Source organism: Mesitornis unicolor, unplaced genomic scaffold, assembly GCF_000695765.1.
Source record: "Mesitornis unicolor isolate BGI_N332 unplaced genomic scaffold, ASM69576v1 scaffold36623, whole genome shotgun sequence".
Taxonomy (NCBI): Eukaryota; Metazoa; Chordata; class Aves; order Mesitornithiformes; family Mesitornithidae; genus Mesitornis; species Mesitornis unicolor.
Genome location: NW_010174604.1, coordinates 32,166 through 59,545, shown reverse-complemented (window position 1 = coordinate 59,545; position 27,380 = coordinate 32,166). Strand labels below are relative to the sequence as shown.

At 51.3% G+C, this 27,380-nt stretch overlaps 1 protein-coding gene across 1 annotated transcript; it reads right to left on the bottom strand.

Annotated features, from left to right (window-relative positions):
- Positions 1-4,083: 4,083 nt before the first annotated feature.
- FLT4 (fms-related tyrosine kinase 4) lies at positions 4,084-26,333 on the bottom strand. Its single transcript, XM_010181104.1, has 25 exons — positions 26,235-26,333; positions 25,672-25,840; positions 24,313-24,430; positions 23,542-23,693; positions 22,618-22,780; positions 20,650-20,794; positions 17,941-18,049; positions 16,646-17,005; positions 16,251-16,397; positions 15,467-15,598; positions 15,075-15,181; positions 14,640-14,775; positions 13,744-13,848; positions 11,757-11,870; positions 11,438-11,526; positions 10,995-11,142; positions 10,426-10,520; positions 9,989-10,111; positions 9,450-9,561; positions 8,971-9,070; positions 8,355-8,457; positions 7,276-7,418; positions 6,497-6,617; positions 5,652-5,737; positions 4,084-4,303 (listed from the first exon to the last, which is right to left on the bottom strand). Exons 1-25 carry the CDS (start codon positions 26,331-26,333, stop codon positions 4,084-4,086), a joined length of 3,396 nt encoding a protein of 1,131 aa, XP_010179406.1.
- Between the last annotated feature and the right edge of the window lie 1,047 nt (positions 26,334-27,380).

Sequence of the window (27,380 nt, the reverse complement as noted above, 5' to 3'; positions counted from 1 at the left end):
TTCATCCTGGATGGAAATGCCACAGAGGCCAGCTGTTTCCTAGAGGATGTGGAGACATGCAAAGGGATACGAAAGTAAAAATAATAAAACCAAAATGTGCTGATTGCTTGGGCCAGAGTGGGTCTGCCCAGTGCTGCATGGGGAGCCAGGAACCGGGGGGGCTGCAGCACCCATGGGCAGTGGTGGCCTCCAGGAACCAGAGAGCAGCTGCCAGCTATGACTTTATTTATTTTCACATTCAGATATTACCACAAAACTCTTAATGACAAAGGATAACAAGTACTATAGGAGGAGAGAAAAGAAAGCAGTGTTCTAACTGGTTTGATATATAACCGTGAACTTCCAGAGACAAGACTCAACGTGAGTTATAAACACTCACATACGCTCACTGGTAGGAAAACTTTGCATGTGCAAACACCCAAACATTCACCCACAAAACACACACACACACACAGACCACACTTCTGTACTCGCACATAACCCATGTTGTAACCTACTTGCTTCAAAGGCAGCCCACTGAAACATCGAATGCTGCTGTAGCAACAACAGGTACCAGGTTAAAATATTGCAATATTAATGAAGTGTTACTTGCTACACAGGTTTTTCTTCAGAGACACACGTGTATTTGCAAGTAGGGGACCCAACGCTTTGTTTTCATGAGGGAGGAAATGTCCTCTCAACATCAACACTCTGTAAGGAAAAATGACAGTGTGCATAGACTGGGAACAGTCATTTTAAAGGAGAATGATAAATAGCTTAGCTTCAATGCTGAGTTCCAGTAAAAAACAAAACTGTGTGCATTGTGAACAGAGCAGGGACAACTAACAAACCCTGGGTTTTAAAAGCTGAAATTGTTACTGTGGAAAGACAGACAACACTGTTGCCTCACTTCTTAAAACCAAAACCAGCTTCATTTCATGCTCACTCTTGCATCTGGAGACTAAAAAAAAATTGCCAAAAATAATGCAAGAGTGTGGGGAAGGGTATCAGGTTTGTACACGCTAATTTTAGAATTCTTTTTAAAGAGCAAAAGTACAATTGTCTCAACAGCTCTTCAATATCCCACTCTACAATTGTTCTTCATCAGCAAGAGTGTCTGAAGAGGAGCCAGCGTTTGCTCGGATCATGACTGCATTGTTCAAGCAAGGCTGTTGACACAGATACAATAGGATCTGATTCCAACCCCCATCAAGATGGTGCAAAAGAGAGAAAATAAACTTCTGTGAAGTCAAATGATTTGAATGTTCAAAAATCAGATGTCATGCCCGTGCTTTCCCCAGAGAGAAGCAAGGGATCGTTAACAATGGCTCTAATGAAGTAACCCTTCTCTGCCAGGATGCTTGTGAGCAATTTACAGCTGAACCTAGGGACAAAGTGCATCTGTCCTGGCTGGTTGGGAGTGCTGACAGCCAGCCAGGGCGCTCAGATGCTGAGGAATCCTGACGGTGTCCTGCAAGTGTTGGGCTTTACTAGTATGTTTCTATCCTTCACACATGGACAAGGACTTGCAGCTACTTTGCAATTCTCTTTTTCAATTATTATTTTATTTATAGGCCTCTTTCTTGGGCCCTCTCTCAGATGGGGCTGTGTTTCCAGGCAGGGAATCATTTGTGAAACACTGGAAACAAGAGAGCCTGGGTCCTATGGATGCACATCACCCAGTGAGCAGCCTGAATTTAGCTCAGCTGTCTGTCACCTTCCACCCACGTGAATGCCAGTGGAGAGCCCCAGCAGCACGGGGTGCATGCAGCCTTCCTTCTGTCAAGGGAACCACCAGTTCAAAAACCAGGGCAAGATGAGGGCAGGAGAGTTTGGTCTGGCCTACGCTGCATTGGCTGTCCTACTTCCTTGGCCTGGCTCTCCAGCATCCCCTGCCAGAGGATTCTTACTGAGTCATAACAATTACTTAAAGATGCTTAAATTCCTGGCAACTTCAGGGGACACCATTAGAAGTCAGGGAATTCATTGTCACATCCAGTTTCCAATTCCACATCCCGAGCCAGTTTGGCTCAAGCTGCTCTGGTTTTGTGCCTCTTTTTGCCATGGAAATCACAGCCATATCATTCTGCTGACACGAAAAGGGAGGGGAACACTGAGCACTCTGCACTGGCTTAGAGAATCTGAATGACAGACATGCTTTTCCCATGCGCTAAATAAATTTCCCCATTACACTTGTGTGGAGAACTATAATTAAGACTTGGGAAAGTCATCCATAAGGACTCACAGGCTCATGTTAGGAAATGCATCAAAACCCTCTGCAAGAAAAGAAACATGGTTTGGCAAAGCAATACATCTGATAGGAAACACAATTATAAAAGTCCAAACCCATGCCTCTGTGCATAGAGGTGCGGCCTGCAAGCAGAAGCTCCCTGGTGCTGAGGTGCCCTGGTGCAAGGAGCTCTGCCAGCCACGGGTGTGTGGGAGCAGAGAAGATGACAAGTTGTTCAGATGAGCCCCTGCACCCAGACTCCTTTGGCAGCAACGTAACCATGCTCTGTGGTTGAGCTCTTAGATTGTGAGCAGGATGGAAAGAAGTAGGTGGGACGTGGTGAGGCAGCAGCATCTGTAGAGAAGGGCTGCAGAGATCCCCAGAGCTCTGAATTCACGTGATATCTTTCAGAAACAAAAGGCCCAAGTGATGAGATGTTTCCTCAGCAATTAAATGTTTCTCAGTCCCCTAGAGACAGGTACGCTGTACTGGCAGCTCTGCAACAGAAACTGGAGAGGAGCACATTTGGCAGAGAGTGCCTCCTTGGAGCCAGGGAACTAGGGTGACTGGAAGGTCATGGCGCAGAACTGTCCATCCAGGGGAGTTGGGGCTTAAGCCCTGGCCAGGTGCTGCCCTCCATGAGCTCAGGGATGCCAGCACACAGGGGATGCCAGCACACAGGGGATGCAGCCCAGGGCACCTCATTGCTGGATCTCTGTTCCTTCCATTGTTCCCAAAACCCTTGCAGCAACTTGAAAACAAACATTTCACTCCCTACCACTTTGATCCTTTTCCTCCCAGCAAACAACTCATTTTCACTCTGTGTTTAGAAGCCAGCTGAAATGAACACAGCTTTGCTTTAATTTCTCACTTAAGCAACAAATGATCTCAGCACTACTCTGGAAGAAGGGGAAGACAAGAGCAATAGACCTGTGAGTAACCTGCTCCTAGAACAGATCACATAAAAACCTGTTTTGCACAGAGCCTGCAAAAAGAGTTGCTATTTATCTCATTGGGAGGACTCTAGCTATCAGTTGATGACCTACTCAGCACTAGCTGTGCTGAGATGGCTAAAATAATCCTGGTGATAAGGCAGATTGACAGGTTTCCCCCCAGCAGAGATGAGAGGAGTGTGGGTGTTGCTTGCAGAGGAGATGGAGAGGCTGGCACCTACCCAGAACGAGCAGCATGCACGAGCATTTACAAAGATCCTTCGGGATCTCTCCATACACCTCTTTAAAATGTCCTGCTCTTGCTGCTAATACCACTAGGGATTTCTTCCCTTTGATTCTGCTCTGCAGCTCAGCAGCTGACATCATGAGGAGAGGAGGAGGAAGCAATCCAAGGAAAAACATTCAGGCTGCACACCAGGAAGAAACTTGAGACTAAGACAGATCTATTTATATCTGACCTGAAATGGGCTTTCTGAATGGGAAGCTGATCTGAGTGGAGGCTGGATGCTAGGCAGAAGGTGCTGTAGTGCTGAACACAGGCACCCACTCACCGGCAGAATTCATCTGTCTGAGACACAGGAAGAAAAGAAACACGAAGAATCAGCAAGGCGCTCTCTCCAGTCCCAGCATGGGGAAGCTGCAGTTGGAGGTGCTGTGTGGGCCATCGTGCTGTGGTTCCAAGGACATCGGTGCTTCCCATCCATTTGGGCTAGGCTCCCTGCTGGGGTAGGGCATAGGTTGAAGGCGAAGCTCTGAGTGATCCTGATGACATTCCAAGGACATCGGTGCTCCTCATCCATTTGGGCTAGGTTCCCTGCTGGGGTTGGGCATAGGTTGAAAGAGAAGCTTTGAGTGACCCTTATGATGTGCCTGGAGGGTGAGAGGGGCTGCCTTGGCAGGTGCCCCCAGGGTCTGATGCCATTAGTACTGCTCTGAGAAGAAGGAAGCATGGAGAGTGGGGGGACTGGCCGCTTCTCCAGGTGGGGTGCAGCTGCCATCCTCAGAGTGTTCTGACAGCTCCCCATATTCACTGTTGTAAAAAGTCTGGCCTCCAACCTGGGACCCGTATGACGGCCGACATCTGCCCCGCAGGTCCGACAGTTCCCCTGCCAGCTCCACACTTCGGCCGGGCCCTTTACTGCTGTGAGGGAGAGAGACATAGAAGATCAATCTGAAAGCCTCTGTCTTGCTTAGAGAGATCCTAGCTTCAGGAAACATCATGTGCTAATGCACATGAGCAGGGCAGAGGCAGGGTCCAGAATGGACCTACACCTCCATTTCGAAGCACACCACCAGGCCTCACTCTAAACATAAGCACAGCCTGCGAGTTCTGTGAAAAATCTGCACAAAGCCCAGCCACAGAGTCACGTCAGCTCTTCTAGATACCTTTGGGAAGCCCAGGGAACGGTTGGGACACCAATGAGCAGGGAGAGACAAGAGACATTGCCTCAATTGCTCCTAGACCTGGTAGGAGTGCCAGAAAGTGATACAAACCAGCAGCCAGGATGGGGGAAAGGAAATTAAAGAAGATGATGAAGAAGATGTAGAGAAAATCAGCAACCCCATCTCAGCGCCTGCCAATAGCAGGTGACTAGCAAGAAGTCACAAGAGCGAGGACAGGGACACATTCAAGGAGAGGTTTAAGGGCAGTGTTTTCCCGAAGTCTGGATGCCAGGTAGCCCACGGTGTAGGAGACAATACGAATATGCCTTAGGGAAAAGAGGACAAGGACAAGAAGCAGGAGACAGTCTGATACAACAGCAGAGAGGTCGCAGGGCTATGGCTAAGCGAAAAAATTTTGATGATGGGAGGCAGAGCAGGTGAGGAAGAGGCTTGGGACTGGCCTTGTCCACACATGAGCTAACATCTCTTGCTCAACACAGTCATGGAGACAAGGTCCCAGCCTGCTCTGGCACCAAGCAGAGATGAGCTGGACAAGCCTGTCCAAGCCTGGGGCAAGGACATAACCATCCATAACATCCTCAGCCCCAAGAGTGCCAGCTCAACCTGCCAGGCTCAGTATCGGCATGCGGGAAGTCTTAAGGCTGTACCATCCCTGCAATGCCACATCAGGACCCTGTGGCACTAGGGTCAGGGCTGGGGGAGGCAGGTGGCAGTAGCATAGTTTCCATCCATCCCACTTGCCATTGCTTGAACAAGCCCCAACTCTTTTAACAAAATAATGTCAATAAGCATTAAGAGTCCTATTAACACCATCACTCCACTGCGCCTCATTATCTTAACTGACACATTCTCACTGAATGGGCACAATTTATATTTTTAAACCCTAGGAAGCAGCAGGCAGGTTTGTTCTTTGTGTGTTTTGCCTCTCATTAATGTATGCATGGACTTATCTGGCTCAGGGCCCACAGCCCTGCTGCTGCTGGGAGCCCCAAGAGCTATACCCTATAGGGAGACACCAAGAGCTGCCTCCTGGTCTCACTGCATTTGGCAGCAGGGAGGTCTGAGTGGCTAGACTTAAGGAGTACCTGAATCCACCTTCTTTTCTGTGTCGGTTTTCTATCCTCTCAAATTCCTCAGATGCCAGAACCATCCCACTGTCTGTCTGATTGTCCTGGAAGGAAGCAACAGGAGTTATCAGTAACATCCCTGTCGACTGATTGGAGCGGGAAGGGAGGAGAAATCATTCAGGAGATGAGATCATGTGTATCTGTGATGGGGAAAAAAGGAGCAGGGGCACTTTAACAGCATGCTCTATGCTCTTGCTGGAACTGATTTTTCTTAGGCGCCTTCTTAAAAGCAGCACATACAAAGGTAGAATCAGCACCACTTTTGGTAGTGGGTGCTCCCTGCCTGGAAGATATATTATCATCAAATCTGAGAGAGATGAGATTTTCCTCTGAGACAAAAGGTATGACTTGCCACTAAGGGAGATGTAAGTACCAGCTCAGTTCAGAGAGGCCAGGAGGGCCCCTACTGCACACTGCCGTGTGGGTTACAACAGGGGAGCTCCAGACAAACACTCTGGATTTATCTAGTCCTGGCTGGATTTCAGTAGGGTTAACAAGGCCGTATTCACAGACTGCAGAATAGTGAAGAGCAGGCTCTTCTCTGAGGTCCTTTATAGGCCTTGTTTGTAGATCTAACCTCTCTATTTCACATTCAGGCAGTATTAGTTGTGCTGTAGAGAAACTCCTGTGTGCCAGGTGGATAAATGAATGTGCATAGCACTGGACAGACTGAACAGAAATGACACAGACAGACTGACATTAGATAGGAGTGATTTTCCTTTCACGATCTGAACAGCAAAGGTGTCAGGAAACAGCTGAACATTTCTTTGCCCCTTGCTCAACCCCACTCAGATGCTACTCACCGGGTGTGCCTTGTACATTGTATGTGTCATGGGAAACTCTTCAAATGTCTTTATCCTGGATGGACACCTGATCTGATTTCCTCCCGTCAAACAACCAGGGAACGAGACACAGTTGTAGTATCTGCTGACAGAAGCATACTGTATTCAGTAAAACCAACAGAGTCAATGTCCTGAATAAACAGGACCTGAACCTAACCTCCTCTCCATGCAACCAAAGTATGTGGAGAGGCAGACGACGCTAATGGTGGATTTTAGGAGGGGAACAGCATCACCTTAGGCCTTTTAATCCCATACTACTTCTGCAGTGGTGAACACCCAGACTTCCTGATCAAATCAGGCCCTGATCACCTCTCCACTCTGGATAAGCAGAATAATATCATATAGATCCCAAGCATCACACTACCATAGCTCCCCAGAGATGAGATGCCTAGGCCTAATTTTTGGGGTTAGTTAGGAACAGATAGGATGAAGCTCCTGCATTAGCAGAAGGGTAGAGACCCAGCTGTCACCTTCTTTCCTCATCTACCTGATGGGCCATGATGTGATGCTCTGGCAGTGTAGCTGGAGAAAGAATGTCATAGGCTTTCTCATCATCAAAGGAAAGTGATTTTGCTTTTATAACCAAGATGCTATGGCCTAAATGCTTGGATCACGCCTGATCACCTGGGATTTTTCCAACATCTTGCTAGTGGGTCGTCCCTATATCCTGCAGGCTCCAGTACAGCTCAGGCTGCTGGCTGCCTGCTGGGCTCACTCTGCACTTTTCAGAGGGGATTCACCTTGCTGCTAGGCTGTGGCAACGTATCCTCATGTCAAAGTCCTCTTCATCTGAATTTTGCTGGGCAGAGGAAGGCACCTGAGAGAAACCATCATCTTCTGAGCTGTGAGAGTCGTTCAGCGGGATGTAGTCCTTCCCTTCCTGGTAGGAAGAACAGTGAGTGGCCGCACAAGAAGGGGAGGGCTTTCCTACAACACAGGGCTCTACAAGCAGAAGCTGTCAGAGCCGGGGAGGAAAATTTCTGGTTTGTCTTTTGTTTCTCTGGGACAAAATATCTGGCTGGAGATTTCTGTACCCTCTGCGTTAAGTGGCTGTGAGGGTTGAAGGTGCATGGAGGTGTGTGTGAGCAGGAAAACAACCCAGTCCTATGGCACCTACAGTTCTCTAGCCTACATGGGCAAAATGCTGTGCTCCAGGGGCACATCACTGTGGCTTAGTCATGCCTTTGCTGGGATCCAGTGCTGAAAGGTTAAAATCAGAGACGTCAGGATGAGGCAGGACTCATATTTAAGCATTTAGTTATCGTCTTACGAAATGGAACGCCAAGAAAATGTTACAATCAGAGCTTCATGCTCATCGCAGTTAAAAGCCCTGGTGAGTTACTGTATAGCAGCGATTAGTAATAGTTTCAGAGAAATTTGTATATTTGACTCCTGTAATGGAACAGTTGTTTGGTTCACATGGCCCTGACATTTAGATCTGAGGATAGAGTTTCGGAAACCTTGGTGAAGTCCTGGTTTTCATTATGCAGGCGTGTGGGATGAATGCCAGGGCCTTGACTCAGCTGAAAAATTCAAATAATCATCTGGGGATTATGATGGAAATACTGGAATGACGACTGAGAGGGTACCAACCCTGCAAGCAGTGGAGCTATATTAGGATGCAGTGAGAGGGCTACCACAGAAATGAGCTCTCCAGTAGCTCTGGGAAACAGACCTTTCTGATCCAGGAAATACTGTGTTATCCCTTGGCCTACGCAAAAGTATTGCATTAGCCAGGGAGTCAGAAGAGGGCACAGCGAGGGAGCTAATGGTGGGACAGGAAAGAGCTGTATGGAGCTGAGCAGGGAGACAGAGAGTGCTGAACGTTCTCCTGAAGAAGGTTCCCTAGTATCTCCACCAGGTCGGAGAAAGTTGGTCTCTCCTTGGGATCGCCATGCCAGCAGCTCAGCATTATACGGTAACTATCAAGAAGAGATGCTGGTTTTATGCCACAGAAACCCCCTCCTACCCCATTCTGCAGCTCCCACCCACATGGTGCCTGCTGGGACAACAGGTACCCACACTGTGAAGGAAAGCTTAGCACCCCCCAGCACGTTGGCCATGTGGACTTACTGGAAAGGGCTTGGTTCATTATGCACTGAATATAACAGTGCACAAGGAGCTAATTAGGATTCTGCTGATACCCTTCAGAGCAGGAAAGCACACTGCCCACTTACAGATCCATCCCAGTGTGGGTATGCGAGGGATTTTATGTTCCTAGATAGTTCTGACCTGCATTAAAACCCATCTGGCTTGCCTTCCATGCAGCTGCCTGGAGTGAAGGACATGATGGCTCATCCCCTACCCTGGCTGAAAGGTCTTTGCATCCCACAGAGGGGCTTATACTGCCCTATGCTGGGATCCGGGAGGTTTCTACCATCCCACAGAGACACCTGCCCTGACGTATGCTGGGATCTGGCAGGTTTCTGACTCACATTTCTGCTGTGGCGTACTCTGGGGCTCTCATCCTGGTACCGTCTTTGAGCCTCTGGCAGAACTCCTCATTGATCTGGACTCCAGGGTACGGAGAGGCCCCTAAAGGAGGTTCAAAGAGAGGTGAGAACGTGAAATGTGTAATCAGAAACCAGTCCTTCTCCTGAGACTGCCCTTCCTCCCAAAACACTGGGAGATGTTGTCACTTCTTATATACAGCCTAAGTCCTTGGTGCTGCCTGAGACAGGCTCCTTCGCCTCAGTGAGCAGGAGACCACCTCTGCTTGCCTGTCTCCCATCACCCTGTTCATGGATGGATATGGCCTCCCTATTTCTTTTGCCCTCACTGATGTCTCTTCCCATCACTCCTTGGATGTGCTGCAGAGCATCAGGGCCTCCTGCACAGACTCACCCACCAAGCTGCTCAGTGGGAAGAGAGGTTCTGCCTCCCACAGCAGCGTGTGACCCTCATTAGCACTCACCCAGTGAGAAGATTTCCCAGAGGAGGACTCCAAAGGACCAGACGTCACTCTGGGTAGTGTAGACCTTATCAAAGATGCTCTCTGGAGCCATCCACTTCAGTGGGAGACGGGCCTGCAGGAGGGAGAGGCAAGGCACAAGTGTTCAGTCAGGGACATGTCCCAGGACAGCCCTTCCTGTAGCAATGGGATGAAAGGGATGAAAGTAAGCCAGAGCCAATAGCCCTGCTCCTCTCTCCATGGAGGAATGGAGGTTTGGTTAGGCCAGAGGGAGGGATGGAGACACTGAAAGGAGGAGAAAAGAGTATAAAGAAAGAAGAGCAAGTTAATGACAGGCTGAGGGGCAGAAGGAAAGAGGCAGAGGTCTGCTGATGGAGGAGAAGGACAGCACACGTATCATTGGCCCAATGGTTCCTGGTCCCAGCCGCACAAGTGGTTCCACTCCTTTTTCATCTTTTCGTCAGTTTACTCCATCCCCAGAGGAGTTTATGACCATCTCAAGGGGGCCTAATCTGTATAGGGTTTGAGAAGATGGCACTCACACTGCCTTTCCTGACATAGTCGGGGTCCTTGTAGATGTCCCGGGCCAGGCCAAAGTCACAGATCTTTACCACGTTGTTCTCTGACAGCAGGATATTGCGAGCAGCTAGGTCTCTGTGGATGCACTGAGGGCACACAAAGAGAAAAGGGCAAAATCAGAGGGACAGGAACGACCATCAGAAAATGCAGAGCACTCCCTTCCCCTCATGGACCTGAGCTGTAATAGGGGAATGGTAGAAGTGGGAAAGAGCTAAAGATAAAAGCTTCAAAAGGAGATGGTTAAGGAGGGGATGAAATGCAAGGGGACTAACTTCCCATCTTTATGTACACAGGGCTACCTCAGACTTCCTGAGAGTGTCAGATCACTGAATCTCTCTGTGTGTCACTCGTAAGGTGGCTTCACAAAAGAAGAGAGGAGCGAAGGAAAGGGTGACCTCACCTTTCGGGATGCCAGGAACTCCATGCCACGTGCTACCTGGAAGCTGTAGCAGATAAGGTCTTCCATTGTCAAGGGACTCTGCCACAGGTCATCCACTGTCCAGGAATACAAGAAAATTATTAGACAGTGAGCAGTCTCTTGTCCTCCTTGCCTCTCTCAAAAACTGTGGGATACAAGCAGCCTCTTGGTAAGATACAGCTAGTCCTCAGTCCTCCAGCACATGTCAGACAGAGTTGTGGGGAACAGAGCCATAAGGGACTTACAAGGACAGCTCATCATTCCTGTCCTAGGGAGGACCCACTCAGATCCTCCTCAATTCTCCTTTCTTTAGGCTAAAAAAATCCAAAGGGTTTTAATCCTCCCTTCTGGGTTTCAAGAGTCTATTACAAGAGACAACAGATGACTGTAATAGCCCTGTTCAGGGAATTGTCATGCAATAGTGGAGCGGTCAGCTCCAAGGCTGGGTCCCAGCTCCCCAGTGTCATGCCATACCCATTCCCCAAGTTAGCCAAGTCTGTAATTTTTTTGGTGGCCCAGATGAGAAGCTGCTGCCAAGGCTGGAGTATTACCTTCCTGAATTGGCTGTGCTGTCTGACTCTTGTGCATCAGGAAGCGGTTGAAGATAGCACTGTCACTGGTCCCAGAACGACTCCTCCTGTCTGCTCTCACTGCCTCCACAATGGACTGGACCTGAATGCGCAGCCTTGGAGACTTCTCCTGGCAAGGAGACCAAAACAAAAACCTCAGCAGGCAACACACATTGTAACCCTGCACCCATGAGCTACACAGTCTTGTCCTGCTCTTAGACTGTAATTCTGGCCTGGAAGCACCTATTCCCCACTGCAGAAAGAAGCTACTTCTCTCATATGCACAGGAACCAACAATACTGTCTGAAGTTGAGCTGCTGCTAGACAGAGGCTGTCTTTATCTCATTGTCAGATCATGTTCCAGGCTACACATTGTCCTTTCCTAGCCAAGGGACAGGTTCCTAGGGGCCAAGGATGCTGCTTACCCTGTAAGGACTGAATCCTTCTCGCTTGGTCCGCAGGTAGTTGGAGAGGTTTCCATACTTGCAGAACTCAACAATTACCATAAGTGGACCTGGTGAGAAGAAACCAAAGGTCAGGGGAGGAGATAAGAGCTTGCAATGGTCAGAATTTGCCCCAACTCATGTTATGTGCAGCCCCACTGAGCTATGGCGACTGCTCCAAGTGCACACAGGCACACTGATAACATCCCCACATGTCCCTCTGGTCATACATGTGGCCAGCAGAAAGGACACAGGGAACAAGCACTGATCTCTGGGAGCAGGCACAGCCTGGGATATTTACCATTGGGTTTGGTACAGGCACCCAGCAAATTCACCACGTTGAGGTGATTCCCGATGTGAATGAGGATCTTCAGCTCCGACATCAATGCCTTGTGCTCACTTGCAGTAGCTCCCTCTGGAAACACACAGACCATGTCATGATGCCTCCTCACAGCTTTTCACTCTCCCTTACCACCCTTCTTTTAGCAAAGTGTTCGCGTTAGCCTTGCTGAGGAGGCTGTGACTCCAAACCCTTGGTACATTTTGTTACTGCTTATTTCCATATGAAATGTGTTTATAAGTTTATAAATTTGTAAAGGGCAAGTGTCAGGAGGAAGGAGCCAGGCTCTTCTCGCCGATGTCAAATGATAGGACAAGGGTCAATGGGTGCAAGCTGGAGCATAGGAGGTTCCATGTGAACACGAGGAAAAACTTATTCACTGTAAGGGTTACGGAGCCCTGGAACAGGCTGCCCAGAGAGGTTGTGGAGTCTCCTTCTCTGCAGACATTCAAAACCCGCCTGGACATGTTCATGTATGACCTGGTCCAGGTGATCCTGCTCTGGCAGGGGTTGGACTGGATGATCTTTCAAGGTCCCTTCCAACTCTTAATATTCTGTGATTCTGTGAAATGTCAGGGCCTTGTCTGGAGCTCCCAGGATCCCTGCTGTAATGTGTGGGGTGCTCCCTGCAGCTGCAGGGACCCAGAGCAAAGGACAACACAACCTGTGCCCAACAGATTTTTCCTTGTGATAGTTGTGCAGGGAAAAAGAGCACTTGAGGCTCACATACAGATGCATGCACTTGAATCTCTGCCCTTTTGGCCTCCAAATAGAGATAACAAGCCATGAAACAATTTGAAGGAAAATTAGAAACAAAAGGCATCTGAGTCTTGATCATGACTGAAGACAGGAACTGTCTCAGCTCAAACCCAGAATATCTTCTTATGATTCCTCTCCAATAGCAAACACAGTGTTGTGTCCTGCCAATTCTCTGTACTGCATCTTCTCTCTGAGTGCCTAATTTACACTAACGCTTGATCCTCTGTTTTATCCTTGGGGTATGTTCTCTGGTTTTGTGTGCCTTTTTCATATTTCTCTGCTTCCCCGTATGCATTTTGCCTTACTTGGGCATCTGTAAATTTAGTCTGAAAGAGAGAAGCATCCTCTTGAACTGCAGCTAATGGTCCAGGTAAGAGCCATGCCTCAAAGGACTGTAAAGCAACCTTGCATGGCCAGGCTTCCCTCTGCAATTGCTGTGCTGTGCATCTCTACACTTTCTGTGTTAAGTGCCACTGCGACAAGCCCTGGCTTGGGTTCCGCATACAGGCCACTGCTGGTCAGAGACTGCCCTGGTGTTTTGCTGGATGCCAAATTACAGAATAATGTTCTGGATGCCTGTTTGAAAGCATGGCTATAAAAGCCTAAAAATTCACTCTGTATTGACCAGGCTTTGGGTGTAAAGCCAATTTAGCCCTCAGAGATGGGTTAGAGCTGCAATCTGCTTCCTTATGCAGCTCTGAACCAGGCTCATAAACATGAAATACAGGCACATTTCGAAGAAAGCAACTGGGAGCAGCACTTCCTTCAGTGACCTGCCAAAGAGGGGCTCTGCATTCTTGTCCATCCTTTGAGACAGATTACATTCTTTGCCTTTGCAAACAGCTAAATTTCCTTGAAAGCCAAGTTCAAGTCTCTGCTGTTTGCTCTGCCACTTGCCTCCCAGTGCAGCTGAATGGGGCTAAAGCATCCACGAGGGGAGGTCAAGAGGATCAACTCTGTTGAGGCCAAGAAGCGATAAATTAAAATGCTGCCTCCAGCTGCTCTACCCTAGTTCAGGGCTGGCTCAAGCAGAAGCACCGAGGAGTGCTTGTGGAAGAGAAAACATTTTCGAGAGCCTTAACAAGTGTTTTATACAAGAGACAGGCATTTACAGGTGGACATTCCCTGGCAGATGCCTTATCCTTTGCTGTCCACATGGACTACATATTCTGCTTTGCTGTCCACATACCTTTCAGCATTTTGACTGCTACGGTCTCACAGCTATTACTTTTATTGATCCCAAATGCTGATGCTTCCACCACCTTCCCAAAGGCACCGTGACCCAGGACTTTACCTATGGGCAAGGAGAGAGGCAGTGTGAAGGAACACAGGTGCAGCACAGGCAGAATTGAATGAAAAAAACCAAAAATCCCAACAGGAAACCATGGGAAGAAGAAAGAAAAAAACATCATAAAGGAAAAGGAAGGAGTGGAATATGTGCCCTTCCCAGGTGGCTGCTTGCTCTGGTGGTAAGAATAAGAGAAAGGACGATGGGAGGAACTGAGACAGAGCTGGCATGGACAAAGCAGAGGAAGGAAATGGCCCCGCAGAAGTGAGGGGCTGTTTGTTGCCCTTGAGCAGAGCGTGTAGGTAAGGTTAATGCTACACCTTGCAGCATAGCAGCCAGGGCTCATGTCACTGCTTTGTGCCTCAAAGGTAGTCTTTCCTCCCAGAGGAAAAAGACTGCAGGTGGGTGTCTCAGCATGAGGAGGATAATGGATGCAGTCCTGGTCTTGAAGTTGGGCTACCTGTTGTGGACGGAGTTGTTCTGTCCAGATTGCCACTTGGAGAATATGGGGATGTATTTTAAAGCATGTCCAGAGGTCTTCTGGTCTCAGTGATGCCTGCGTGAGTACACTGGGAGGGTCTGGGCTTACAATTGGCTCAAACCTGTCCATAGTTACACCCAAAGAGATTTCCCAGACACAGCTGGGCTTTAGGGACAGTGTGGGAAAGAAGATGGGAAGCCTGAGGCAGAGGGAAGGCATTAAATACAAAGGTGTGTAAGAAACCTGGAGGGTGAATTTGCAGGGCTGGTGGGAACCCTGGCTGCAGCAGGCAGTGGCAGGGAGGGATCTGGCTCACCGAGGCGCAGGCGGTCTCGTGGGAACTCCCACTTGCTGGAATCATAGGGCAAGTACTCGCACTGCTCCTCCAAGGGCACCTCACCAGGGTCCATGATGATGGAGAGGTAGCCCGTCTTGATGTCTGCATGGGCAGGCTGCAAGGATCAGCAAACACAAAGGGTGAGGAGCCCTCCCTGCATTAGGTGCCCATTCCCAGAGCAGATTTTGTTCCTTTGCCTGCCTTGACCTGCTTCTCCCTGGCAAAGGCCATTCCCTGTCACCTCCTTTACCACAGTCTTTGTGCACCTTGTCCTTAGCAGTGAGAGCACTTGAAGCATCACTCAATGACCTCCTTTTAGGGGATGCTGTCATACAGCCCCACATCACAGCAATGGTGTTGCCCCAAGCCCCGCTAAGCCACCTCCCCTGCCCTGGGACAGAGACAGTCACATACCCTTTTGATGTTACAGAAGATGAGGATGAGGAGGATCCAGAAGAAGACAGCGATAACCCCAGTCCCAATCAGGATGACAATCTCCACATTGGTCCTGTCATCAGAGCCTGTGGGATGGGAGGGTAATTGTAGCTTCAGAGATTCCCATTCTGTGCCCCAGCTCAGCTATCCCTTGTGGCCTGTTTCAGGATGTGGAGAGTCTGGGGAGGTGTGTTTGCCTGAGCTAAACATGCTCCAGGCTACAGATCCTCCTGTGAGAGCACCACGCCACTGGCAAGGCATAGGGGCTTTCACTGCCTCTTCCTGCCTGATGTCACAGGGAAGAGGCATGGGACCTTGGCCACACTGCTGCTCCCCCTCTTCATCCCCAGAGGTGTCGTGGCTGCTGGTACCTTCCACAGAGACGCTGGCCGAGGAGTTCACACAGCCCTTAGCGTTGCAGACGCTGCACAGGTAGAGCCCAGCGTCCTCCTCCCTCACCCTCTGAATACTCAGCCTCTGGTTGAAGTCTGCCAGGTCTATTCCTGTAAGACACAGAGGGTTGCAGTGGTCAGTCACAAGGAGGGGAAATTACTATACTGGACTTGTTCAGGCTCAAAATAAGGCTCCTATTTTTTGGCTGTTTTATGTGGCAGAATGAAATCACACCAGCTGGTAGAGGCTCTCTTCTGTGGCCTGACAGCCCCAGAAATAACCTGGAGGAGCCTTCCTCAGGCAGTGTGTGGATGGGACGAAACCCCTGCAGATAATGCTGGATGGGGACAGTGCCCAGGGAGTCCAGCTGGTGTGTCAAACTCTGCTTCAGCTCCAGGACCTGTTCCTTTCACTCTGCAATATACCTGGATACTTCCCACATTCCTTCCATGGGGTCTGGGTTGGTCCCTGCATGAGCAGAGATGCCAGGCACTGAGCTGTGAGTAAGAAGATGAATTATTTATCTCTCTCTGCTCTCCAGCTGAATGTGCACATGCACAGACAGTGCTGAGCCAGACCCTAGGACATAGACTTGGCTGGTGAGACTGTATCAAACGAGGATAGAGCATGATTAAAACCAGAGCTCAGCCAGTTCAGAGAATGGGTGCCTCTGCTTGGGCAACTCCCAGAACCCAGCAATGTTCAGCTCTTCAGCCACTGGACATGACGTCCTGCCTTTGATTCACCCGCAACCCACTGTACCTGACACTTCTTCCACCAGTTTCTCATCTTTGTACCAGCTGATTTCAGGAACGTGGTTGCCGTCCACCTTACAGCGCATCTCTATGGAGTCGCTGACGTTCACCCAAATGTCTGTCAGGTTCTGCTTGAGGCGGGGGATCTCCAGGGCTGGAGAAGCAGCACAAAGAGGAGGAGGGGAAAACGGGAAACTGATTGATCAAAAGAATAGCTGTGTTCCTGGGGGCTTTGGGTCTCTGACCCCTGCCAAAGGGCATCTTGAGAACCCAGGTGCCCTGCCTTTGCCACCTTGAGTTTAGCTTGCTTGCATGGCTTCCCCTGGGGATGGACTGGGAAGCTGATGGCAGCAAGAGCACCAGCTCTCCTCCGTCACTCCCGCCTGCCCTGCAGACCCTCACCCTGCACGGAGATGTATTTCTTGTGGCAGTGCTTCTCCCGGGTCTTCCGGTTCTGCACCTCACACACGTAGTCTCCCTCCTCGCCCAGGGAGATGTTGGGGATGGTGAGCAGCAAGGTCGCATCGTTGGAGTCGGGCTGGAAGCGCAGCTCCCCCTGCATCTTAGTGGCATAGTGGTGGACGTTTTTGCAGTCCAGCACGAGGGGGTTGCCCTCCTCGTCGTGGAGCTTGGAGAGGTTCAGCCGATACCACTGCAGGTTCTCATAGGTGTAGTTGTCTGCATTGCAGCTCAGCTGTAGGTCCTGCCCCTCTATGGGCTCTTCTGAGGGCTGGGACTCAATCTCAAACCCATCTGGAATAGCTTTCAGGAAGGAAATGAACATGTGAATGAGCTGCCAGACAATGAAATTGTCTCCTTGGGCTCAACTCATGAGACCCGCCTTGTCCTCAGCCAGGCTAAAGGAAACCAATCTAGAGCAGAACTGTGACATGCAAACTGCCAACAACCAACAGCTTAATCCCAGAGAGTGCTAAAGGGTATGCAGAGGGGTCAAATTCAGAAGGGGTCACAAGTAAAACAAGTCTGGGAGGTCTGAGTTCGGCTGTTACTGCTCTCAGCTCAGCTGCAGCATTCTGGGTTGCATGCATGGCTGCTTGTACACACGCAGGCACAGCCAGGCTGGACAAGTGCACACACAGAGTGTTACTGGAGCAGTGATGGCAGCAGTTCATCTGCCTCCACAAAAGCTGATGGCTCTGACAGCACAGGTACTACCTATGAGGGCCATGAGCCTTCTAGGGGGCCGTCCAGAGAGAAGCCTTTGCTGTGCCCTTGCCGGGCTCAGTGTCCCCAGCTTGCAGGGACAGACTCTGCTGGCAGGAAGCTTATGCAGCCCCATCCAGGCCACGACTCCAGCCCATGCTGCTGGGCTCTCGGCTTCATCCTATCACCAAAATCCTGTGGGGCCCTGCCTGGGAGCGGGTCAGGCAGTGCCGCTAGAGGATGCTCTTGGACCAGGCACCTCCCCAGCGCAGGGAGCTGAGCCAGAGGGACCTCCCCAGCCCAGGATCTGCCAGGGCTGCTCCAGGGCCGAGGCCGAGGCTCATCCCCAGCTCTGCCTGACAAACTGTGCCTGTGCCAGCTGCCTCCAGGGCTCCAGGCTTTTGCCACGCAGCGGAGCTCGTAGCCCTGCTTTCCTGCTGGCTTCCTGTCACTGTTTAAGGTGCTAACTTTGAATGACAGGACCTGCAGAGAGCTCGGCTGATGCAGGTGGAGGGGATGTCTGCAGTACTCACTGGTTACGTAGAAGTAGATCAGCCGCTCATCTCGACCCACTTTATTGGAGGCGATACACTTGTACATGACTGAGACATTAGCCTCCTGGATGGCCAGTTTGCTGACTGTCTGATGGGGGAAGAGAGCATAAGGAGTTAGGAAGAGCAAGAAGGAAGAGAAGTAGGGTTGGTGCTGCTCTCTGGCAGATGGCAAAGCACACAGCAAGCCTGGCCCCAGGTGGCAGCTGTAACTGGGAAAAGGGTTATGCAAAAATAGCCCCTTATTCAATACTCCTTTGTGCATTTCAAGCTTCATCTGCTGGATCTAGTAACAGCAACATGGTTTTATTCCTGATCTCTGCTCCTTTTTATGGAGCGTAGCCAGCATAGAAGCCTCTCCATGGGAGCAAACTTCTTGCTAAGCAACTCAGGCCACCACGGGGACAGGTCTGTGACCAGCAAGGGCGAGATGAACACAGTGCAAGGCTGAGGGGATGGCTAAGCTCCTGCCAAGATTTGTAACAGTGGAGAGAAAGGGAAAGGACACCAAAGCTTTGATTCCCTGAGCCCTCTGCAGTTAAGTGACTGCTTAGTGTCCCCCAGAGTTCAGGGGAGTTTATAGGTACTTACAGAGGTGCAAGCACTCCTTTTATGCATAAGGAGAAATCAAACCTGTGAAAGCACTCCAACTCTCACCACTTCAGGAAAAGCTGTCATCTTCTCCCTTTAAATTCCAAGTGTGCATAGACATGGTCCTAAAAGCTTCCTCCTCCCTCCTTCCAGCAAGACATGACTAAGATTGGGCACACAGCCCAAGGCTGCTGTCCTGGGAGCACAGACCCAGGAGATGCTGCCTCCAAATAAGCCAGGAAAGGCAGCTGGGGAGTGAGGCTGCTCTCCTCCTCCCGACTCACACTGCACACGTGTGAGCTACCAAGCGTGTTACAAGCACTCCCCTTAGAGGAGATCAGCAGTTTGAAGCACAGGTTTCTCCTCCCTCCCAGTTTAAATGACAAGTTAATTACATGCAAAAATCCCTCCAATAAGATAATGTTTAAAATGAAAAAAAAATTGTGTTCCTACAGGGAAACTACTTTGCCTTTACTGTTCATCCCATAGACTTTGGGAAGCATTTCTGTTCTAAGTCGCAATGTATTAGGTTGTGTTAATCAGAACGAACAGTCATTCATTCAGCGCGTATTCAGTACAGCTAAAGGGACGTTATTACCAGCACTCTTGTGCATTGCCTTTTCCGCTTCTTGGGGTTATTCAATACAGCTGAAGTGACTCTATTGCTGGCACTTTTGTGTGCTGCCTTTCCTGTTTCTTGGGGATTTTCCTTCTAATCTGCACTCTTACATTTGAGTTGGAGTTTCTGGATCTGACATCATCCAGCTGCCTGCAGTGCATGGCTGTGCACTGCACACCCTATGGCTCATCCCGGCCATTCCAGAGAGAACAAAAAAACAGAGGAGAACAGTAAGAGAAGACAGGCAGAAAGGAAAAGGAGAGGTAGAGAGAGCAGATTTGAGGACATAGAATCCCACCACAAGTGGAACAGCTCTTGTTTTCCAGGGCTCTTGGACATCCCTGGGCTGCACAACCTGAGCTGGACCTCCAGGACAGTTACAACCACATAGATGGAATGAGAAGGACACAGCTGAGGAATAGGAGGAAGAGAAGAGGGACAAGGAATGAGGGAAAAAGGGAAAGATCAAAAGAGACCAAGACAGGAGTCACATCTGGAGGAGGACACAAGGGCCCACCACCCCTGCTCACCTCCCCAGGGACACCTATTCCTGCCTCTCCCTTTGGCTGCTCTGGGAATAGCCCCTGCCACCCTTTTGGCAGAGTGACGGACTCCTGGCCAGGCCAGGGGACAGGAAGTGCCTTTGGAGGTGTGCAGGAAAACAGGAAGTGACTTTCGGAAATGGGGGCCCATTTGTTTGTTCTGCATCCCTCTGTGAACGGCTGGTGCCTGACACCAGCGGGAACAGGAACCCCGTCATGGTGCAGACCTGACACTCACGGCTACCAGAGAGACAGAAAGAAACAGGCAGCAAGCAATGTCTGGCTACTTGCAGGTCACACGCTGCCATGAGGGAGAGATGTTCCTTCCAGAGAGGAAACGCTGTGGTGGAGAGGTGGGCTCTGTGGGGCACACATGCTCTCACTCAAAAACATACAGCGGATGGACACCAGTACCTCCATACTACCTCGCCCCTCTGGGATGGGGACAGCTGGATGAAATGTCTGCTACACACACGAATGTTCCTGAGGCCAGAGATTTCCTGGTCAGCCTGTGACTCCTGCTCTCCTTTCCCGGCTGCTCTGCGGGGTTTGACTCTCCCAAAACAGCTCAAGCAACAGTGCTCAGCAACAGCCATGGGACCCCCAGCACATGTTCCCCGTGCCTTCCCTAACTGGGTGCCCTGTACTCAGCAGTGATCGGTGCAAACCCTCCTGCACAGCCAGCCCCAGCAGGAGCCTCTCTGGACGCAGCATAATTTCTCAAAGATGACAGTTCTCCCTTGCCCTGGGGCTGCCTGGTACTGCAGAGCTCCATAGCTGGGAACGGCCACTTATGGTTTATTTTAGCAGCAGAGGTGTGAAGCCCTCCCCAAATTTGTCTCTGCCAGACTCGTTTCCAGGCCACTTTTGCTGGCTGATCGCAAAGGTCACCTCGGAGGGTGCCTGTCTCCAGCTCCTCACTCAGGGGTACAGCCTCACCTTGTTCCGCCCCTCCACAAACTCCACCCAGGTGTCAATGCTCTCGATGGGGTTCACTGCGTCCTGCTGCGACACATCTTTCCAGTCCTTGCACTCAGGCATCCGGTCCCGCTGATGGCGCCTTGCTGCTCGGTGCCTGCTATTGCTAATCCAGTAGCCGGGAAGGAGCAGGAGAAAGAGGAGAGAGATGGAGAGAGGGTCAGCTGGGAAAAAGGCAGCAAAAGTAGCTTTGTGTCTGAGAATTGATGCCCCTGTCCTCTGACGCTGCAAGTTTTCCTGGGTCTCTTGGTTACACAGTTCTAATGTGTTTTATAAGGGTGTTCTGCAATGTCTAGTGAGGCAAACATTACCTATGGATGTGAAAATTGAAGCAGGGAACAGCTACTGGTGTCCCAGGCAGTGTCTTCATCCCCAGACCTGTGGTTTCATCCTTCTTTGCTAGAGGTGGAGAAAGGCACGGGTAAAATCTGTTCAGCTGTGCCTGGGGGCAGTTCTCGATGCCACTTTGCTCAGCAACAAGGCCTTAAGGCCCTGCTGGGACTGGCAGTCAGGGATGTCATAGACTGGGTGCTAGCCTGGAGAGGAGAGGGTGCAGCACCCGTGGGTGTTCCTGCTGCCCCTGATTCAACAAATTCCAGGAGGGAAACACCCCAAGTAGGGGCGCTGCTGGTGTCTCACAGGTGAATGGTGGTACCTCTTCGGGCTTAGGTAGGCAAGCAGAGAGAAGAGCCCTAATCTATCAGGGATCTGGGATGCTGCAGCCTGCAGGGTGCTTCCAAAATGCAGGTGGGGCAGGGAGATGGGAGGGTCTGCCCAAAATCCAGGGTGGGAGGTGCAGAGGGAGCGGTCCTGTGGTGATGGGGAAGCAGAGCGGGACCGAGCACTGACAAGCAGGGGCAAGGGCACTTGCTGGCAGTGCGGGGCAGAGCACTCGGCAGGGCGAGCGTATCGGCGAGCTGTGTAAACAACAGGAAGCCAGAAAGAAGCCTCCTGCATCCTCTGGAGCTATGCTAGGCAGAAATATGGTGGCCTTGGGAGACCGTGCTCGTAATTCATAGGCCCCTCTGCTTCCTGACGGGGGCACAGTGCACTCGCATGCGATGGAGAGCTCTCTGGCGTCCCTGGCTCGGCAACAGCTTGCACAGGGCTGTAAGACCTGGCTTCCTTCAGGCACCCTGATGTCCTCTGCCCTGACTGCTCTGGCTACAACTCCTCAGCATCCCTCTTCCTTCTTTCTGTGAGGCTGCTGATAAAATTGCCACTGCAGCCCTGCCTGGCACTGCCACAGCTTCCCAGGGCAAAGGCAGTGGGCATGCATCCTTTTTGCCTACCTATTGGTGCTGCCTCCGCAAACACCCTCCTGGCAAACTGTCCTGGCAGCTGGCAGGGATCTGATGCTTCCTCTTCCCCACATCCAACAGCTCTGCTGCCCTGCCCACAAGCACTTCTGCTTCCATCATTACCCAGCAGAAGACAAAGGACCAAAATACCACAGGGACCTTAAGGCACAAATGGGGGGAACCCAAGCTGCTGTCTCAGGGTCTCACCAAGGGGCTGTGACAACTTGTCCTGCAATCTGCCTCAGTTTTCCCATTAGCATGGTGCTCAGTGGTCCTACTGCAGGTGCTGTGAGGTGTGGCTGGGCCATGGACATCCCCTGCCAGATGCAGATGGCTGAGGACACAGGGGAAGCTGTGGAAATCCTGGATGTCTAGGAACAGCCAGGCTGGGCAAACTCTCGCATGGAACACAAGTATCTCCAGGCAGGGCAGGCTCCACTCTGCCTGTCCACAGGGTGAGTGGGTGTACTCTGAGCTATCAGTTGGTGCTGTCCTCCTTTTTCCACGACATGACAAGAGGACAGCAAAAGCACAGTGGAGTCTAGGACACAGCCATGGTTCCCAAGGAGCCCATAATGCCACACTGGTGGCTTGATAAGACACGGGTGTTGGAAGAAATGGCACTTACAGGCTGCGTCGGGAGAACATCCGACAGGGCATCCACGGCCTCCACTGCCACTGGATCACCTCTGGTGCCGGGATGCCATAGACCGTGCAGGTGAGGGCCTGGGGGCTCCTCCGGGAGTAGATGCTTGGGGAAGAGGCTTCCTTCTCATGGATGCGTGGAGGAACTGCAAGGATCAGAGTGACACCGTAAGTGGCCACAGGCCCAGCTGCTGCAACCCCAGGTCAGGCACAGCCCACTTCAGACCCATCTAAAGCACTATGGCTCTCAGGGCAGCTCCTGAGGAACTCAGGCCTGCAAGGCAGAGCAGGTTATACTTAGGCAGATTCAAGTGACATCATTTCTCCTTCCTCTGCAGAGTGTGACTGGATGCTGCAGGGCTCAAAGCACTGTCTGGCAGCTCCCAGCGCAGGGCTACAGAGCCTGCTGGAGACAAATCTCCAAGCAGCAGTGCCCTTCCAGCACTTTTTGTGGTGCCACCTGGTTCCTGCACAATGTGGACCAGTTTCTGCTGAAAAAAACACTCCCCAGGATCCGTGAGGCACCCAGAGGAACTGCTCTAGCTCAAGGCTTCATGTGTGTTACAGCTACCATGCCTTTAAGTCCTCACCAGGCAAGGTCACCCTCAGCAGCAGCCCTGACCGCAGCTAGAAAATGGTCCCTGACCAAGGACATATCCTGCCCAGTGCAATGGAGCAGGAACAAAACTTCAGTGTCCTGAGCCCCAGTCCTGTGCCATATCACCCATGCCACAAGGAATGAGCCCTGCTGTAACCACAGCATCCCTCAGTAACAGGGGAGAAGGAGATGATGTAGGTATTGACTGCTTTAGGACAGCAATGGGGACGTGGCCTTGGAGCAGCCCAAAGGCTGGGGCCATGGGCTCACTGCTCTCTCTCTGGCCCCAGCGCTGGGCCTCTCCCTTACCATTGACAATTAACTGGAGGCTGATATGCTTCTCCAGCCCTGCCAGCCTGTTCCGCAGAACCAGCGTGTATGTCCCAGCGTGCTGCTCCGACACATCCTTGATCTGCATTGAAGATTGAGATTGCTTGGGAATTAGCTTCCCATCCTTGTACCTGTAGGGAGGCAGAGAGAAAATGCAGCCAAGGAGAGGAAGTGTTCCACTGGCAGCTGGGCAGCAGTTTGCAGGTCCCCACTAGAATGTAGTCAGGGCACCCTTTGCTAGCACTGGGAACCTCTCTGGAGAGACCTCTGGGCTTTCCCTGGACCCAAATTATGGGTCTGCGCATCATCTCCTATGTATGTATGTGGGGTCATGGGTGTTGTAGCTCTGCCCTAAGCAGCCTGCAGGTACAAAGCTCCCAGCCAGCTCTGGTGGAAGTGCAGCACAATGCGGTACACAACCTGGCCCACTCTCTTGCTCCTCTGGGCAGCTGTGATCCCCACTGCAGGGGAACAAGAGGGGTTCTACATGGCCCCTCCAGACAGCACAGAGCTGCCAAGTCACACCAGGACCTTTGCTGCTTCTCCCTCAGACCTCACCTCCTCCCGTGCAAGCTGTGCAGCTGACAGCCAGGGCAAGTGGGAGAAATGACCCCCATAGGTGGGAGAAAGTGACATTTGGGACAAACTTGACCACAGAGGGACCTAGGAAGGAGGCCAAGCTATGCTTCCCCACGTGGCAAAGAGAAGAAGGAGAGGAGAAGGTGGCTCAGGCTAAGAAAGGTGCGTTACCACTGGAAGTCTGGTGGGGGGTAAGCCACGACTTTCACCGGCAGCTTCACAGCTTCATCTCCTGCGGTGGCTTCTATCACCGGCCCCTTCCTCCACTCCACATTGATGAAGGGCTTTTCTGCAAGAAAAAAGGTGAGCATGGAGGAGAGGAGAGCACAAAGGGACAGTGTCCAGCGCAGGGCCACAAGGTTGATCAAGGGAGTGAAGCATCTCCCTTATGAGGAGCGGCTGAAGGAGCTGGGTCTCTTTAGCTTGGAGAAGAGGAGACTGAGGGGTGACCTCATTCATGTTTATACATTTGTAAAGGGTGTCAGGAGGAAGGAGCCAGACTCTTCTCTCTGATGTCCAATGACAGGACAAGGGGCAATGGGTGCAAGCTGGAACATAGGAGGTTCCATGAGGAAAAACTTTTTTACTGTGAGGGTGATAGAACACTGCACCAGGCTGCCCAGAGAGGTTGTGGAGTCTCCTTCTCTGGAGACATTCAAAACCAACCTGGACTTGTTCCTGTGTGACCTAGTTTAGGTGATCCTGCTCTGGCAGAGGGGTTGGACTGGATGATCTTTCGAGGTCCCTTCCAACTCCTGAGATTCTGTGATTCTGTGTCCCGATTTGACCATGACAGACAGGCTGTCACCAAGCTCTGCTGTTCCCTACAGGGCCCATCAGCAAGGACCAGCAGGGTGTTGTGGCAGTGCAGTTGAAAATTACTACTTCTCTGCAACAATGAAGTCAAATAACCAAAATTGTCTCGTCTGCCCATATGACCCCCAACCCCTCGTCCACATCCCTGTTCTCAGGAGGGCTCGCTCCCTGGAGCAGAAGAGGAGGGAGCGAGTGCCAGGCAGGGCGGGCAGCCCAGCACAGCACTGTGATTCTGCCAGCTGAAGAGCTGCCTCTGCCTCGCTGTTGGGAGCCATCAGAGATGCAGGGAGGCTGTGCTGCCCCGTGACCTGCTGCTGCCAGGAGACAACTGCTCAGTGCCAGCAGTGCCTGGTGCACCTGTAGCTGGGTGTCTCCCAAGCCAGTCATGCCGCAGGGACACCGCATCTGCAGCAAGGCCATGAGACCTCTGTGTCCTGCCACCCCACTGGCATTTGGGGCAATTTGGTGTTTGCATCTCTCTCTATTTTCGCCTTGGCACCTTGCTGAGTGTGATCTTGCTCCCTGTGTGGTGCTGGAGTGCAGAAGGGCTGAGGGACTGGAGGAAGGCTGGGTCTCACTGAAGCAGAATGGGATGGAGGTGCAGGAGCCCTTCTACTGAGCTTTGGGCCAAGCATTCCCTAAGCAGTCTGGAGATTGCTCTGCTCGCAGCTTGGCTCTGGCTGTGGCTCTGCAAGGGTGCAGAAGGTGCCGTACCGTGCACGATGACGTCGGTGCTCTCCTCCAGCATCTGGGCGCCATTGGTGGCTGTGCACGTGTACCTGCCCAGGTCCTGCTGGCTGACATTGTGCAGGGTCAGGATACTGGAGAGCTCTGTGTGTGTCTGCAGGGACCGGCGCTCGGGCTCCATCACTGCCCGCTGTGTCTGTGGGAGACAACAGAGAGAAGGGGATAAGAGATATCAATGGGATGGGGCTGTGCAGAAGGGCTCCTCATGTCTGTGCTTCTTGCTTAAGCCAACAGTGTTTGCTCTGGATTTCCACTGGTGGAGCTGAAGCCAGTGTTTGCCCAGGACAGCTCCAGTGCAATAACACCTTGACAAGGAGGGTGCATTCTGCCAGGAAAAGGGGTTTTCTTCTGCCTGCCTTCTGCTGCAGGAGAGAAAAATGGGAAGGCACTCTGACCAAGATGTCCAGGGCATAGCATGGTTAAGATCATTGACCCTGTCAGTAATGCCAAGAACACCAGCGAAAGAGCAGAAGGGGACGAGTCAGAGGGAAGTGGTTCAGTGCATGGGGAGCTGTTCTGTTTGCTGGTACCTGTTTGCCAGGGTAGGTCCACTGGAAGCGGACGCCGGAGTTGAACTCGGCCCACACTGTGCAGTTCAAGACCAGCTTCTCTCCCACTAGCAGCTCCATGGCTTTCTTGGGATACAGTTGGATGTCGTACAGCTCGCTCCCTGGTGCACAAGAGGCAACAAAAAGACGTTTCTGACCTATTAACTCTGACTCAGGCTGTGCAGTTACAGGAGGCTTGGGTATGACCTCTTGCTGCTTGGTGTATCTCTGGCACACAGCAGAGGAGATATAAACACCATGCAGAGTCTGTGTAGCTAGAGAGGACCATAACAACCCCAGGCCATACTGATGGGCTTAAGAGCCATCCAAACTGCCCCCCTGTACCTTCTCAAATCTTCACCTGCTATATGGATGATGAAGAAATTGGATTTGAAGGGCTTCTTGTCAATGGCAGTCTCACACTGGACGAACAAGGAGTCCCTGATCAAGTGTGTGGGCACCTGCATTCCCTTCTTGTTGTCCCAGAAAATGCTTTTCCCATCAGGGTGGATGAGGGAATTTTGCTGGAAAAATCAAAATTTTGCCAACTGAAATAAGAGGGTAACAACATTCCCACCCCACCCCTTCCAGGCTTTACGCCTGCTAACACACCCCTTCTGTGGGAAGAAATCATGCAGCATCATGCTGCGCTGGCCTCCCGCCCTCTCCCTGTGAGGGTTTGCCATCTAGGAATCGCACTCTCCCTTAGACCCCGAGCAGTTGAGCAGCCGTATCCTGCACCACGAGCCTCCCCATCTGCAGAGTGGGCCAGAAATTTCCAGGAATGGAAACTTATAGAAATAGCTAAGGAAACTGATGCTGATGTCCCAAACATCAGCCTCACCGGGATGAGTGCTGACCTTGGGTAGTGTCCTTCCCGGGCAAGGGAAAGGCCCCCAGCCCCCAGAGTGTCCCTGGAGGCCTTTCTACAATAGTAACACTCATCCTGGAAGGATGTATTAGCATTGTAAAAAAAAAAAAAAAAGAAAAAAAAAAAAGGCACAAGCAAACTGATAACAGAGTTGTTTTTAGTCATCAGCCCCAGGGCTGCAGCCTTCCCCCTTGTGGGGATGCTGACCACCCTGACCACCTAGAGGGTTTGTAGATCACAGAGACCAGAGAAAAGAG

Bases quoted from the DNA above. Each gene is read 5' to 3' on its own strand.
- FLT4 (XM_010181104.1), bottom strand. From the start codon at position 26,333: ATGGAGCTGCTAGTGGGAGAGAAGCTGGTCTTGAACTGCACAGTGTGG. The intron at 17,006-17,940 runs GTGAGTACTGCA...CCTTCCTGAAAG, and splicing joins GATCTACTTCTACGTAACCA to CTATTCCAGATGGGTTTGAG. The intron at 11,871-13,743 runs GTATGTGGACAG...GTGTGTTTCCAG, and splicing joins AGCAGTCAAAATGCTGAAAG to AGGGAGCTACTGCAAGTGAG.